General features: G+C 54.0%; 3 protein-coding genes across 3 annotated transcripts; 2 read left to right on the top strand and 1 right to left on the bottom strand.

The window, feature by feature from the left end:
• Nucleotides 1–194: 194 nt before the first annotated feature.
• On the top strand, nt 195–428 carry VOLCADRAFT_64115 (uncharacterized protein; the record flags this gene model as incomplete). The annotated part of the gene is made up of 1 exon (XM_002953780.1): nt 195–428. A coding segment is annotated over one exon (234 nt), but the record flags the coding sequence as incomplete, so codon positions are not given.
• A 560-nt stretch (nt 429–988) lies between these two features.
• On the bottom strand, nt 989–1,759 carry VOLCADRAFT_94558 (uncharacterized protein; the record flags this gene model as incomplete). Its single annotated transcript, XM_002953710.1, has 2 exons — nt 989–1,426; nt 1,667–1,759. The coding sequence occupies 2 exons, from the start codon at nt 1,757–1,759 to the stop codon at nt 989–991; spliced, it is 531 nt and encodes a 176-aa protein (XP_002953756.1).
• A 522-nt stretch (nt 1,760–2,281) lies between these two features.
• On the top strand, nt 2,282–14,730 carry VOLCADRAFT_94557 (uncharacterized protein; the record flags this gene model as incomplete). Its single annotated transcript, XM_002953779.1, has 21 exons — nt 2,282–2,416; nt 2,972–3,028; nt 3,428–3,574; nt 4,843–4,887; nt 5,089–5,153; nt 5,754–6,054; nt 6,229–6,276; nt 6,363–6,739; nt 6,965–7,106; nt 7,930–7,968; nt 8,266–8,331; nt 8,975–8,989; nt 9,278–9,404; nt 10,034–10,143; nt 10,986–11,127; nt 12,179–12,213; nt 12,521–12,587; nt 12,990–13,093; nt 13,428–13,599; nt 14,062–14,258; nt 14,677–14,730. 21 exons carry the CDS (start codon nt 2,282–2,284, stop codon nt 14,728–14,730), a joined length of 2,445 nt encoding a protein of 814 aa, XP_002953825.1.
• Between the last annotated feature and the right edge of the window lie 427 nt (nt 14,731–15,157).

Genomic DNA, 15,157 nt, shown 5'->3' with positions numbered 1-15,157 from the left:
GGTGCCGCCTCGATGGGTGCCGCCTCGATGGGTGCCGCCTCGATGGGTGCCGCCTCGATGGGTGCCGCCTCGATGGGTGCCGCCTCGATGGGTGCCGCCTCGATGGGTGCCGCCTCGATGGGTGCCGCCTCGATGGGTGCCGCCTCGATGGGTGCCGCCTCGATGGGTGCCGCCTCGATGGGTGCCGCCTCGATGGGTGCCGCCTCGATGGGTGCCGCCTCGATGGGTGCCGCCTAGATGGGTGCCGCCTAGATGGGTGCCACCTAGATGGGTGCCGCCTAGATGGGTGCCGCCTAGATGGGTGCCGCCTAGATGGGTGCCGCCTAGATGGGTGCCGCCTAGATGGGTGCCGCCTAGATGGGTGCCACCTAGATGGGTGCCACCTAGATGGGTGTGTTGGGGGGCTGCATGGCTGGAAACGTTGGTGACTGGCTGACTACGCAGCCTGGAGGGTTGGGTTGGGCGCCTTGCTGGCCGAATTGCTAGGGCCAATCGCGAGCGTGATGCTTTCTGGGAGCCGCCGTGACTTTAAAAACGTAGTTAGTTGGTTAGCTATCAGCTTGCAACTTTATTCTATGTGTTTTCTATGTGTATGCGCGCGTGAGTGTGTGTATGTGTGTATGTGTGTATGTGTGTATGTGTGTATGTGTGTATGTGTGTATGTGTGTATGTGTGTATGTGTGTATGTGTGTATGTGTGTATGTGTGTATGTGTGTATGTGTGTATGTGTGTATGTGTGTATGTGTGTATGTGTGTATGTGTGTATGTGTGTATGTGTGTATGTGTGTATGTGTGTATGTGTGTATGTGTGTATGGGTGTATGGGTGTATGGGTGTATGTGTGTATGGGTGTATGGGTGTATGGGTGTATGTGACACCTTGAGTTGCGTGAAACCACAACGGTGTAATGGGCCCATACGAGCCCTGAGGGGCTCCAAGGAAACTGGAGCCGCTGAAGGCTGTCTGAACCAGCTTCCATGGGTTCCTTCCTAAGCAGCAGCTAGCAGGGCGTACCGTCTGACGGTGCCAGTGGGCCCCTTGACCTGACGGAATGCGACATGCTGGCACCTTGCTTCCGCGCTCCTAATGTACGTCTGCATACTTTCTCTTCCGTCCCAGAACGCTGGCAGAGTCGTAAACCCTAAGTTGGTTCCCCTGTTGGACAATCCATAGAATGAAGACGTGTAAGCGGTCTTGGTCGCGTGGCTTCCTTGTTCGCAGATTATGACGGATGTTCGGACGCTCGACGTCATCGCCATCGACAAAACCAGGAAAACCGCGAGCCTATACAATGCCACAGAGGAGGTATTGTTTACTTTTTGTTCATGCATGTTACATCGTTTCGGTATCCTGGGAGACCTCATGGGTGCGGGGTTGACGGCAACGGTTGCTGCAGAACCCACAGCATCTGTTCCTGTTTTGCTAGCCTGGGCCAGCCATGTATGGGCCGTGGTTGCCGTGTGCGTGCTGCAGCGAGCTGTGTGTCCCTGCTCTGTATGTATGCCCGTCGCATGGCTGATATTCTCAGCCAGGGTGTTACTAAGGGTTAGACGGCCTGACGGTCCGTGGCTGTCGCTGTCCGGGCGTGTCCTATAAAACCTTGTACGTACGTATGTAGGTTGCCCCCTTTAGGGAATGTATCCGTTTCAGCAGCGCGTGCTGCTTACCAGTGTGCAGCTATATGGCATGAACGAACGAAAGCGCAGACCATTGCTCCAACACGTACGGCGATAACAAAAACACGACTTCTCCCGCGACATTGTTTTTCACAAACTGAGGCTTCTCTTGTTTATCCTCGCAGATGTTCGTGAATCGGATCTTTAAGAACGCAGAGATCGTCAAGGTGAGAGGGTCTCAGAGGGCAAGATCCAACAAGTCATACTGTGTACGCAAATCGGTTGGTCGGTCGGTCGTATATGTAAGTTTTCGTGGGTGAGATCTTGTGGCCCGATGCGAGAGCTTCGAGGGCTGCAGGGTTACCAGCTCTGTGTGTATGTCGTGCGGTTAGCTTTCTTAACGCACTTGAGGCGCCGCCGGCCGTACACCTCCCGGCGGGCTGCTGATTTCCTTGCCAGTTACATACCTGGATATGGGCGCCGGCTCCGGCCCTCCAATGCTCCTATGTTTATGTACGTTTCCGCCGCTAGCGGTGGATAGTAGCGGGACACAAATCGCCGGGCGAGCAATTTCCTACCCCGGCCCAGCCCGCCCTTGACCCTTGACCCGGGTTTCAGTGTGCTTTCCGGAGCTAAGCCTTTTTTTCGACGTCGTGCTTGTGTTGAATGCTGCCCCGCGGCTGGCGCCGCCTCTCCTGCTGCCGGCTCCTGCTGCTGCAGAACCGTTTGAACGATATCTTGGATGGCCACCACCACGCCGACTCCAAGGTGCTGACTTTGTTCTTCTACAGGCTGGCCCCGGTAAGTGCCGTGCATATATACATGCGCATGCACATCAGCTCGCTCGGTATGTAGTGGGATGAAACCAGCTAGGTACGTATAGACGTCGTCGTATTAGCTGTGCCTTTCAGCTTCGGCCCGCTGGGCTGAGCGCAACTGTTTGAAGGGCTGTTCCCGATGGGCTTGTGACCCTTATGTATTATTGGTACTCCGGCACTCCCATTTTTCCTGTTGAGGAGAGCATCCCGGACGATGCGGCCCCATCGGTAGGCGGCTAGACAGGGGCGGCGAGGGCTGTATATGTTGGACCCGCTGCATGCAAAAGCTGCTAAATTGCTGTAGTAGCTGGCCGCTGAACAGGGCTCTTATGATGCTGTAGGAGCGCCTTAGCGCGTGTTTATAGACGATATGTGTGCTGCACTGTTTTCACAGCTGCTATAGACGTGCGCAGTAGTACCTCGCTGTGAGATTTTACTTGGCAGAAGGAAAATGAACTAACTGAGCAGGCGTTTTTGTCAAAAGCATCTGAAGCTGGATTTGCTTGGCCCTTACCTCACCACTACTGCATGCGTGCAGGCCTGGAACGGCAATGATGGCAACGGCACGGACATCTACACCGATCTGACCGTCTGGGTGAGCAGGTTTCGAACACCGTTTTCGACTTCCATGTGAAGCCTTATTCTCTGTTCAAGAGCTAGCGTCTGTGCGCTGCTGCCTGATCAGGCCGTTTGTAATCTGTCCAAACGTTGGATCAATCCCGGCCGCCGCTACAGTACGTCACATCGTTCTCGCCCGTGTACCATTTCGGCACGTGACCGATATATGTTTGAGACGTCTTAGCTTCTGGTTATATCCGTCAGGTACTCATCCTTCTTCGCGGAGATGATATATGCGGCCGCATGTATAGGAACACTGAGGAACACGCAGCCGGTTTCGTGGCCTACCATCCCACTCGTGTTGAACCCTCCTGCCATATATCGATATGCCATATGAAGATGTGAATGAAAATATATGCATGCATTCCCTTTGCAGGACTTTGGCACGCGCTTCTATGCCATGTCCACCGACATCGTACAGAACTACTACCAATGGCGAGACCGAGGTGTACGAATTGCAGATACGGCAGCGGGGCAGTTCCTGTTGAAGAGCGGCCCCGACCTGTGGCGTTTGTCTCGCCAGGTAGGCGGAACACTTGGCGGTGGGAAATTATCAATATTGCTAAGGTAGAATTTTTTAAAAGTGCAACACCTAGCAGCCCGGTTATCGATAATTTTATTAAATCAGACATATGTATTATTCAAACATTTTTGGCATTCTGTTGCTCATATGGGCTCCGTAAATATATTAATCATCCATGAGCCCCTCAGGCTCGTACGGACATCCCCCCATGCGTGTGTCCGAAACTTAGGGTGTGTCCGAAACTTTTAACTTGTATGTTGATGTTGTTACAGGGTGGTTAAGCTTCACCAGTGGCCTCCTTCCCGAGGCAATTCCCTGCTCTCCCCTGCTAGAGGGGCACCCTAAGCCATTCACCCCATCCGACTTCAGAGTGTACTCTTTGAGTTTGGCAACTCACCACCAGCATCCAACCAAATCTAGCGGATCAACGGCGCGTCAACTTAGTTCCTGGTCAGCTCGCGAGTTGATTATGTTATGTATTATCACATGCGAACGTGCGTACGAATAAACACATAATAAACGATTTTGCGTCAGGGAGCAGAATTAACATCAGCAGGCATGTGTGTCAGCATGGCTGGCACGCATGTTACCATACCACGCATGTTAGCCGGCCGGCTGATGATTATCGCACCTACCGGAGGGGCCGAGCCCGGTTACCGAATGCGACTCTGCTTACGTACGCTGTATTTTAGGCAGAAGCCGCAGAGGAAATCTGTCAGTACTCTGACACTATGAACTCGCGAAATTATTCTTTCCGTCGCCCTCCTGCGACTTTGCTAGTCCAGCCGTACGTACCAACGACATTCAGCCGAGTTCGCTCTCGGCAAATACACAGAAAAACTTGGTTTTCTTTCGTGTCGGTTTTCTTTCGTGTTACTCAAAAACCCTACAGATATTGACTACTGTGTGGTTATACTAAATTTCAAAAGCGATTAATAGCTCCGTCGTCGTTTCCTACGACGACGTTTTGTTACAAGCTTCAAGCTTGTACGGTCCAGACGAGCCAAAGGGCTCATGAACCGCCGAACTGGAAACAAGAACTTAAAAAGAAAAATGCCAATACCCAACAATAACAGATTGATTAATCTTCAATGTACTGCAACCTGCGTTTCCTATGTCCTGCCCTGGTGCAACTGCATTACCGACCTTTACATATACACATCATTATCATTATTGCCGTAATACATTGATGTTTTCGCTATCTTACATACCACACCTACGGGCGTATATATACTTTGTCCGCCGCGCTCGCGCGCTCCTTGCTGCAGATCTTGGACGCCTTGTTGTACGAGGCAGCGGACAATGTGCACTGGGTAGGTGCTGGACTTCTTTCAAACGAACTTTTACTGTCACTTTGGTTTGATGAAACCACAGCTCCATCCAACCAGGCGCAGCAGCCTACGCCGTGTAGTAAGTTGTATGTTTGGCTACGGTGGTCCCGGAGCCGAACGGTGACACCGTGCACCTGGTCCGATCCGCCTTACTTTATGCTTCCGACACCTCCCTGTCGGCAGGTGGACACGCTGCAGCTGGTCTTCTTGGCGGTTGAGGGCACGGTCATCAGTTCAATGGCGGCACTGTGAGTAACATCCCACGTGTCGTGCGTTCTTCACTCCGGGATAAGAGGCGAGGCGTGGCGGGAACATGGATGTTAAGACCAGCAAAGCGCCGGACCCCCGTTGGGTCCTATTACTGTGGCTACCATTCACTGGTATATGAGTGTCGGTCATTTCCAACACCCCCCCGTGAGCGACACTCTCTCGCCACGGGAAGGGTAGCAAATTTGGAGCGCTCCCTAGGATGCATGGGGACCGTCTTTATGCAGCTCCCACGACTGCAACCCTTCATATGCACACACGCTGCAGGAGATACCCACAAAGCACGTTCGAGGCGCAGCCAATGCGATGTATGGCATGTCTAGGCCTAGCTAGGCGGTTAGCGACCCTGTACAGCTATCCAAGATATATGAAGCAAGCCACGCTGCACTAGTCGTTTACCAACATCAACATATGCATGTTCATTTGCCGTACGGGACCTACACCTAATGTAACAAGATCCTGCTGCCTATCACTCCTTCCATCCGCCATCTGTTTGCCAACCCTCTTTGACCAGCTCACCGTGGATGCCACAGTCCGTGCGTCTCTTACCCTGCTGCTGCTGCCGCCACAATGCCTTGCAGGTACCTGGCATATCTGCTGCGTGCTGTGGCAGCGCAGCGGCACAAGCTGTACAGCACCTTCTTGGTTGTGCCCCTGGTAGGCTACCGATCTATCTATCTATCTATCTATCTATCTATCTATCTATCTATCTATCTATCTATCTATCTATCTATCTATCTATCTATCTATCTATCTATCTATCTATCTATCTATCTATTTATCTATCTATCTATCTATCTATCTACTATCTATCTATCTATCTATCTATCTATCTTTCCAATAGCTGGCACAAAATGGCGCATCATCTCGATACGCATACAGGTTCCGGCTGAACTTCTACTACATGTGCCCGATGATCTTTGCGTACTTGGCACCTAAATCGTTGGATTTGTCAACTGTTGGACATGGGTTCGACTATCAACTGATGTCACTTTGATGTGGAGCTTCAGAGCGTGCATCCTCCTGTGTGTCCCCCAACACCTACTTTACCTGCAGGGTCTCACACGAGCGCTGGCCTCCCAAAATACCAACTTATTGGTCGACGTAAGTTCCATTTGCTGTAAGATGACGTGCACATACATACATGTATACATACATATACATACGCTACGCTACGGGACTGCATACAGGATGACGACGAGGACGACCTCAGCGATGAGGATGAGCGTGCTGCCGGGGCAATTACAGAAGACGAAATGGACGCAGCTGACGGCGTTGCTGCCAAGGCCAAGCGCCGCGCCACCCTCAATATCTCAGAGGTAGCCTCGCCCTTGACGGGCGACGGCGCAGAGGGCGCAGCCTCGCGTCGTATATTGGGCCGCACATCCAGTGCCCGTGGCGGCAGTGGCGGCGGCGCCATGGGTGGCGGTGAAGGTGGTGTGGCGGAGCGCGGTCTATCCAGCGAGAGGCTCCTGCGGCAGCGCTCCATGACAGCGGACTCGGTGGAAGGCAGGCAATCAAGCTGGGCCGGTTTCCGGCTGTTCCAATACCTGCGAGCAATCACCCGGTATGCACGTGTGGCGGGTACGGAGTGTAGGTACCGTTAGATACTCACGTACTGTAAGTACATAATTTTGGGCGCTTGGTCGGTTGGGATTTGTACCGGTAATGATAATAAGCAACCGTGATGAGGTGGATCAACCGCGCTTTTAAGTAGCAGAACATAATGTCACAGAACGTAGTCGTCAAAAAATGAATTGAAGTGGAATGCTGTGCACATATGCCCTCGTAGGCGAGGCCGGGGTGTGGTACCACTGCCACAAACCAACAGCTTGACAACCGCCGTGGCGCTGCCCCCCAGCAAGCGCACGCTCAAGGACGACTCGCACGAGACGTTTATCATGATGACGCCCTTCGTTTTCTGGTCTGCGGTGGTAAGTCTTGTGCTGGCAGGGCTGGTTGGTCCTCTTGCTCCCGTACCTGCGTGTACGGCACACGGACGGTTTGATTGTCCGCGGGTCGAAAATGCTGTCTGATTCTTACACGCGGCGCATCATTATCCCTCGCACACTACGTTTGCAGTATGCATGTGCGCGTGCGTACTTATGCTACTAGTATTGTTGCCCCTGTTCTGCTTGTTGTCGAGTTGTGTCGGCGAAAACCATAGTGCCATCTCCCTACAAGAAGCATCGCACACAGGTCTACCCTTGTCCCTTTGGGTGAAGGGGGGGCTCGTATGTGCGTGGTGGTGGCGGTGGCGGTGGCGATACATACCATCCGAGCCCGCCACCGATTACATCTTTGTTCGCTGATGAAGGCAGGGGGGCCATTAAAAGCAGCTGCCGCAGCTGTAGAAGCTAACTGTTGCTCGCGGAATGGGCAGACCGAATGCGAAAGCCTTGCTTCTGTCGGTACCACAGCTGCCGTTGGCCGGCTCACGCGAGGCTCAGACTCTTCAAGTCGTCGGGAGTTGGCGCCAAGTCAGCTGCTACCGCTCTCCATGACTGCAACATACAGGACTACAACTCCCGCCCCTAAATGCCCACCCTGCTGATTACTTTCGGCACGGCCGCAGCCTCAAGGTCCCAAGCTACTTTGCTTAAGCTTGCCTCATTTCCTGGTGACCTGTATACCGTGTTCGGCTGCCTGCGGAGCTTATTACTGCAAAGGCCGTTTAATGGTTTTTTAAACTAACGATGGTTGTCACACACACACACACACACACACACACCGTTCTGCTGCCCGATGGGAATGCAGGTCATCACCATCTACTCTGTCGCCGTGATCTATTTGAAGGTCTGTCGTTTCCTGGGGTTACCTGCCACCTGCCAACCAGGAAGAACGTTGAACGTTGCACGTGCTTGTGGCTTTCCCACATACCACTGTTTCTTACTGTACATTAGTCGCTGTACTGCAAGCTTAAGGTTTCATCAAGGCCGCGTTATTGTTACCCCACGTTCGGTAAACGCCTGCCATCAAAATTGCTGTCGAGTACGCGCGCGCACGCACACCATTTGCCTCTTGGCTTGAGGGCTCCGACAGCTTCTATTAACACGCCATTCCTGTACGGCTGTACGGTTCTTGTTGCCGCAGGGTGTTGTGGAGGTGGTCGCAATCCACTCTGTTTCCAACTTCATGTCGGCCCGGACGTACCGTACGGTACGTACAACACAATTTAAGCTGAAATGTCATGCGTGGTGGGAGCAGGAAGCAAATGCGCGTATGAGAAACGCCGCGTTGCTGCGTCGGGAGATATGCGCCACCGCACCCTGACGTCTTCCAGGATGATGTGCGAGATGGCACCCATTGCATGCCACCCATGGCCTTGACATACAGGTTAGGTAGTTAGGCCGCCTAACGGTTAAAGCCTAGGTAGTTAGGCCACCTGCAACGACCGCCAATGTCGCTCGCTAAGTATTGCGCGAGAATGTGCCGGCTGGTTGAGTGCAGACTGAGTGCAGAATGTGCCGGCTGGTTGAGTGCTGTACCCGCCTGCGTGTTGTTGTACCATATCATATCCACCACCTTGGGCAGGACCTAGGTAGGGCGTGTGTGCATGAGGGTCATGCTACTGGATCATGTAACATGCTTTAACAACGCATTAACGTGGTGCGAATGTGCCCCACGCACGATGAAGACACCTACCTGCAGAGGCCCAGGATATGTTCCATTTCCTGAAGCAAATCATGCTAATGAAACCGACACGTCAATTTCGATGTCTTTTTCATCTATTCTTCCTCTCGGCCGTCCACCCTTTGCCGCTTCGTTCTTCCTGTTGGCAACCTCATGCATGGGGCGACAGGTCTTCTTCAGCCAGGTAGGGTGGAACTTGGGCTGGATTGCATGAGGTGCACCCGAGTTGGATTGGTCGCTATCGGGTCTGCTGAGTGCTGAACGAGGTCCGCACAGCAGCACAGCAGCTGAGGACAGGCCAGCAGCTGAGGATAGTGCAGCAAGCCAGCGGGAGCTGGCGGCGTATCGACCGATATGGGTTGATCACGTCGATAGGACTTGACCGTTTCAATCGGCAGTGTAGTAAATGTGCATGTATGTATGTTCCTGTAGTATTAAAATGCGTGCGTGTGTGTATGCACAACACACGCAGGAGCTGGCCGTGGTTGAGGACCCGGCGCTGCTGCCTGCACGCCGCGCTGCACTCTTAACGGCGATGAAACAGATGCGGGACGCATGGTACACTCTCCAGCTCGGGGAGAACGCCTACAGGGCTGCAGGTGCGCGGGGTGAAAGGGTAGTAGGTTGTGCAAGCACATGCATATGGCTAGCATAGCATAGATTGAAGGACAGGACATGACAGGCTGCAATAACCCGCCGCAGGGGGCCCGGCAGCCTGGACCTATTGCTGAACAGATGAACCACCAAACGGGTTCTGTTTTTACGTACAGCCGATCCAGAAGGATGGTTTATGCGTACGGTTCGCCATTTTGTCAAGTCTAGTGGCTACCTCTACCCTTTTTTTCTTTGGGGCAATACAAGCTTCTTTAAGGCAATACAAGCAGCAGGCTTTGCAAGGTAGACCGCCGCATGCGCCGATGGAAGCATTGCATTGCGCTGGCCGGGTGGTGGCCGTGCGTGTAATATACAGCAATATGACTAGGTGTTCAAGTGGCCCAGGAGCCTCCCACTCTGTAACACCTCAACAACAACAACAACAACAACAATATACAGCAATACAGTGTAGTTGGCGAGGGAGGCCGTGCGCTGGAACGAGCGTTTGGGTTTGGGGAGTATGCACAAGCATGAACAAGCGTCGCACTGCCCTCCTTCCCCACACCCACCCATGCGGGCTGCCCTCACCATTGCTGGTAAATATCTTCTGCCAACGCCGCTGCTGCCGACACAGGAGCAGGATCCACTACGGAGCGCTTTCCGCTGGTCAAGGATGGCTTGGCATACGCATCGCCAGAGCTGGCGAGCGTCTTTTACGGCACCGGCAGGTGTCATCGAACCCATGTAAGACGGAAAACATGTTTGTTGCGCGCGTAGGGCAGGGCGCATGTAAGGCAGCCAGGGACTGGCAGAACTTACCGCATGCTCGCTAGGTCGTACGTATGGTCGCTAGGTGCGCATGGCGCGGTGTGTGGGCCCACATAGCAAGGAATGCGCCGTTGAGCAGTTGGCATGAAGCACAACTAAACAGGTGATACTGCGAGGGCTTATGAAATACATGGATGTAGCTCAGCGGGCGGGCTGGTTTACACGTACACGCATGTACCCGATCGCCAGATTTCAGCGCATTAGTTCTAAGGCACGTGCATGCGGAATGCGTCAAAGTTTTACGTTCCAGCTGCTGCAGCAGTAGCAATCCCATTGGTGGTACACGTGAATTACGGTATGGAAAACCGTAAACCAGCAGCTGAAGGAATAGAGCCGTGAGAGGCCTCATCGGGCAGGAGCGGAGGACAGCACATACCCGGTGTTGCAGGCAGGCAGGGCTCGCCATACAGCCAGGCGGGATGGGTGACAAGCCCCTGTCGCGGCTAGGTGCCACACGGTTAGGCTGTTTAGCTTGCATGTCCGTGAGGTGGCGGACTGGTGCACACTGGCCGCAACGGCGACGTGACGTGGAGCCGCCACACCTACATCGAGCCGCCACATGCGTTGTGCTGGCACCAGCTTTGCGAGGTCAACTATCTCAAAACACCCTTAACTGTCGTCCTAACGTCTTGCCGGTCATCATCTATCCAACAACCACGCATTTAAGTCTGGGTCTCCCCACACTTACGCTGTGATACATACACGCATGTTTGTGTTTGTGTGTGTGTGTGTGTGTGTGTGTGTGTGCGTGCGCGCAGGAAAACCTGCCCTGTTTGGGTCCCGAGAGCCCCTTCTACCAAATCACTCACACGGGGTTGGACAGTATGATGCAGCACTTCATGATGCGGGTGTCAGACATGGCCAGAAATCAGAGCAAGACGCTGGGGGGCCTTACGGACGGTAAGCATGGACTTATTATGGGATCGTGGGCACGAGCCCAGTGAGGGAGCTGCGAGCCTGCTGCCGTATGCTGTTGGAAAGGGAGCTGCTGCGTTATGCACTTAATAACGGGGGAAGAGGGCGTGTGGAGGAGCCTGATGATGCATGGTGTAGTCTCATGAAGAGGACGGCAGCGCCAGGAAGGCAAGGATGCTTCCTGACCACCAATCAGCAATACCCTCGACCGCTAGGGCTCCAGGTCTGAAACGAACGCTCGGTGGCACATTGCCCCGCCGGGCCTCTTCACCATGGAACTCCCAAACCTAAGAACACGGGTAGCACAATGGAACTGCTGTGTGTCATCTGGGGTAGCTTATCACGGTAGAGACAGATCATGGTGGGTTTCGTGCACCTAGAACGGCTCGCATGAAAGTGTGTTGTTCCTTAACCATATAATTGGTCATAGTGCTTTCAAAGTTCACATTGATAAAGTCAGGACCCCACACTTGTGAACCGCACGAGAAGACGGCGAGGACGGCAAGTATGTTGTATGGGCCCATGCACAGCTTAGGCGCTTAGTAACCTTTTTGCCGCGGCGCATTGCAGCGAGGCCAAACGTGGCTTGGTTACCCGCGGTTAACAGCTGCTTCGTGCAGGCAGTGAAGTGCTGTCCCGGACCGCACTGCAGCCCGAGGTAGAAGGCGTATTCTCACTCCCGGTCAACACGCGCAGCCTAGTCCCACCCAACGAAACCATTGCTGTCTCCATGAGCCGCTTGCGCTCGCACGCTGGTCACCAAGGATAGAAGCACTTCACATTTATTAACAGTATTTGCCGCCATGCCAGTCGCCTGACAAGTGATGATCTAGAAAACCGAGCAGGCACTGGTTAACCGGCCGGTAGGGGTGGCTGTTCCATACCTTTTCCAACGACCTCGGCCTTCTCCCCGTTCCGTCCCTCCCTTCTCCCTGCTCCTTCCTTCCCTCCTTCCCTCCCTTCGCTCCGTCCCTTCCCTGATGGCCATGTCCCGGCGGGTCGTGCGGCGCTGCTGTATCAATTCCTGAGCATGCAGCGAACTTCAATTTTATATACAACGTCGGATCGAAGGTACGATCTTTGAACGCCCCAGGGGCCATGTTGCTGGGACGCGCGAAAGTCGGGTGGAGGTATCTCATCGATCGGCCCCCATCTCATCATTTCTGCAGCTCGCGTACAAGCAGTAACGTCTCTCCGCCAGCTGGGGCTTGAGGAACCGCGCACCGCACACATGCCACTATACATCGCTTGCGCGTGTGCTTTGCCAGACATGATCCTTGGACAGCACGTCTGATGACTTCTCCTTGCATTTCTTCACCCGTTGCCACGCGCTCGGCTCACCACACGCACATGGGCGAATGTGTACACCTTTGTGCAGGACCTCTTGGACGGCACCGTCACCGTGGAGGTGCTGCATTACGACACCATTACCGCTCTCTTCCACCGTGAGTACATGCATACATGCATATATGTAAAGCGGGACGAATGTCCGCAGCGGGTTTTGGGTACGTCCGCTCACGTTGTTGTTGTTGTTGTGTGTCAAGTCTAGTGGCTATCTCTATCCTGTTGTTGTTGTCCGCTCACGTTGTTGTTGAGCCTTCTGTAAGCCATACTTGATTCGTATATATACATCTACATCACAATTCCTGGCCTCCCAAGTCCTTTCCTTCTTACTACTATTTTAGCTCCTTGGCAAAGCACGCGTGAACAGCGCTCGCTGGCTGACTTCCCAACCACATAGCAGGACGGGTAAGCTGTGCCCTCTGCTTGCTAGGTCCTGCGACACCTACATGTGCGCACGACGGCTGGCCTGCCTACTGCGCATTACCGCAAATGCCTACCCGCAGGCATTCTGGTCCTGCATGTGGTCCTGTTCCTCGTCCTGTGGATAGTCTTCGCCGGCTTCCTCATCTTGCTGCTTAACCCGCTGCTCAAACGCATCTCAAAAGAGGTCAGTCCTTGGGTTAGCTTTCGCCTAGCTGGCTGGCTGGCTGGCTGGCTGGCTGGCTGGCTGGCTGGCTGGCTGGCTGGCTGGCTGGCTGGCTGGCTGGCTGGCTGGCTGGCTGGCTGGCTGGCTGGCTGGCTGGCTGGCTGGCTGGCTGGCTGGCTGGCTGGCTGGCTGGCTGGCTGGCTGGCTGGCTGGCTGGCTGGCTGGCTGGCCATATTTGCTAGGCCTTACATTCGGCCGTTTGTGCCGTCCCCCACCAACCCCTATTGCGCTGCTTTTACATTCGCTTCTTACTCCGCACATGCTGTACGCCTTTATATGTTACCGCGTCGTACAGCGTCGCCGCATCGCGGAGTTGATGAGTCAGCTGCCCCTGGAGCTTGATGTGGAGAGGCTGGTGGCTAGGGCGCTGGGCACCCTGACGGCGCCAGGCGGCCCTGGCGCACCGGGGGCCGGTCTGGGTGCAGGCGCTCTCTCGGCGGGGCAGCTGTCTGACATTGGTGTTGAAGGTGAATATGCAGGGAAAGTGTGGGAAGGAAGGAAGCACAGGTGCTGGCTACCTTAGCATACCTGCCTTCTGTCTTTGTCGGTTTGCGCGCGGCACGGGCGTCCCTGTAACCTCTAGCCCCATCCCTTGTGTGTGTGTGTGTGTATGTGTATATACGGGGTTGTCTGCGTGTGTCAATGGGAGTGGTGTTGTGTGTTTTGCGCGCATGTGCGCACCGGCCGCTTGCCTGTGACCATCGCGCATGGGCACTCACCCGCCAATGGCGAACCTTTGACGAAGAGCTTCAACTTCGGCGGCCATAGCATAGCTTCTAATGCACATATGCCCAGTCCCATCCATACTGCAGCTTGGTGTTTCATCATGTCACAGCATTAAGCTACTTGCTTCCTTGTCTTAACCCGCTCTTATTACTACATTTTATACATTCTCGATGCGGTTGTCCGTCTGTTTGCCCTTTTCCCAGCGGCCGATGAGCCTCCGGGCAAGGGAGATGCCGCCAGCAGATGGAAGGCGATTATCAGGTTGGCCGGATTGGCAAGTAGTACGGATGGTCCCGCATGCACGTGCGGGACACAGTATCTCAACGTGCTTACCTGCCAGACAAAGCAACCATGCATGGTCGCCTTTGTTTGCTTCGCTGCTTATTTGCCCTGCATATACGTCAGTCGCTCTAGCATCCACATGGATGGTGGCCACACACGTGCCTATACCCTGGACAGTTCCGTGCGGTGCCTAGCTAATAAGCTTCTGATGCCGGTATGCAATCCCAGCTAATCGCATGCACGTGTACAAGCTGCTCCTTGACGAGCGAACGCAGCGAATCTAGCCCTCCTTGTCGAGGTCTTTGCTTGCTCGGGAAGCATTTCATCCATGCGTGACGGTGTAAAGGTGAAGAGAATGCGCGCATGTACGACCCAATCGACATGCAGGTCGGCGAGCAGCGGTCTCAACCAGTCGAAGAGCCGCCACAGCAGCTTTTCAAACGGGCCTGGAGGCGGCGGTCTGTCGAAGGGATAACGAATGAGGCCGGATGCGCCTCGCTGTGACATTCATGATCTGATATTCCTCTGTATCTCAGCATTGTGATCACGTGAGTTACTATCGAGTTCAGCTAGCTTCGAAGACGTTATAGAGCACATGACCACGTGAGTTATCTAAGCGGTCCAACAAACCTACAGAAAACTACGTTTTAAATAGCGCTTGGACACGAGGGGCTGCGAGTGCGGCTATGACGCGCTAAGCTACCCAAACGAAGGCTTCATTTTGTTGCTGTTGCCCCCAAAAGAACAAATAGCAGGTAGCCCCGATTCAGGATGGATTATTGCTTACTTGCTTGGTTGACGACGGTAGCAGAGCAGTTGTCTCAGGTTAACTTGGTCACTTCCACAGACATATACTACTATAGGGTTTGGCACTACTGGTAAGGCGCGACCATTGCCCCCGGGAGATCCCGGAATCGATACCCATTAGGGTCAAAAGTCCTTCCGATGGTGGAAGGCATTGCGCCCCTGGTTGATGGACGGTGGTGACCTGGGATAAAGTTAACCCGCGAGCCGACC

The sequence above is a fragment of the Volvox carteri genome, assembly GCF_000143455.1.
Source record: "Volvox carteri f. nagariensis unplaced genomic scaffold VOLCAscaffold_38, whole genome shotgun sequence".
NCBI classification, from domain to species: Eukaryota; Viridiplantae; Chlorophyta; class Chlorophyceae; order Chlamydomonadales; family Volvocaceae; genus Volvox; species Volvox carteri.
Note: the sequence above shows the minus strand (reverse complement) of the source record. Positions and strands in the feature narration are given on the sequence as shown.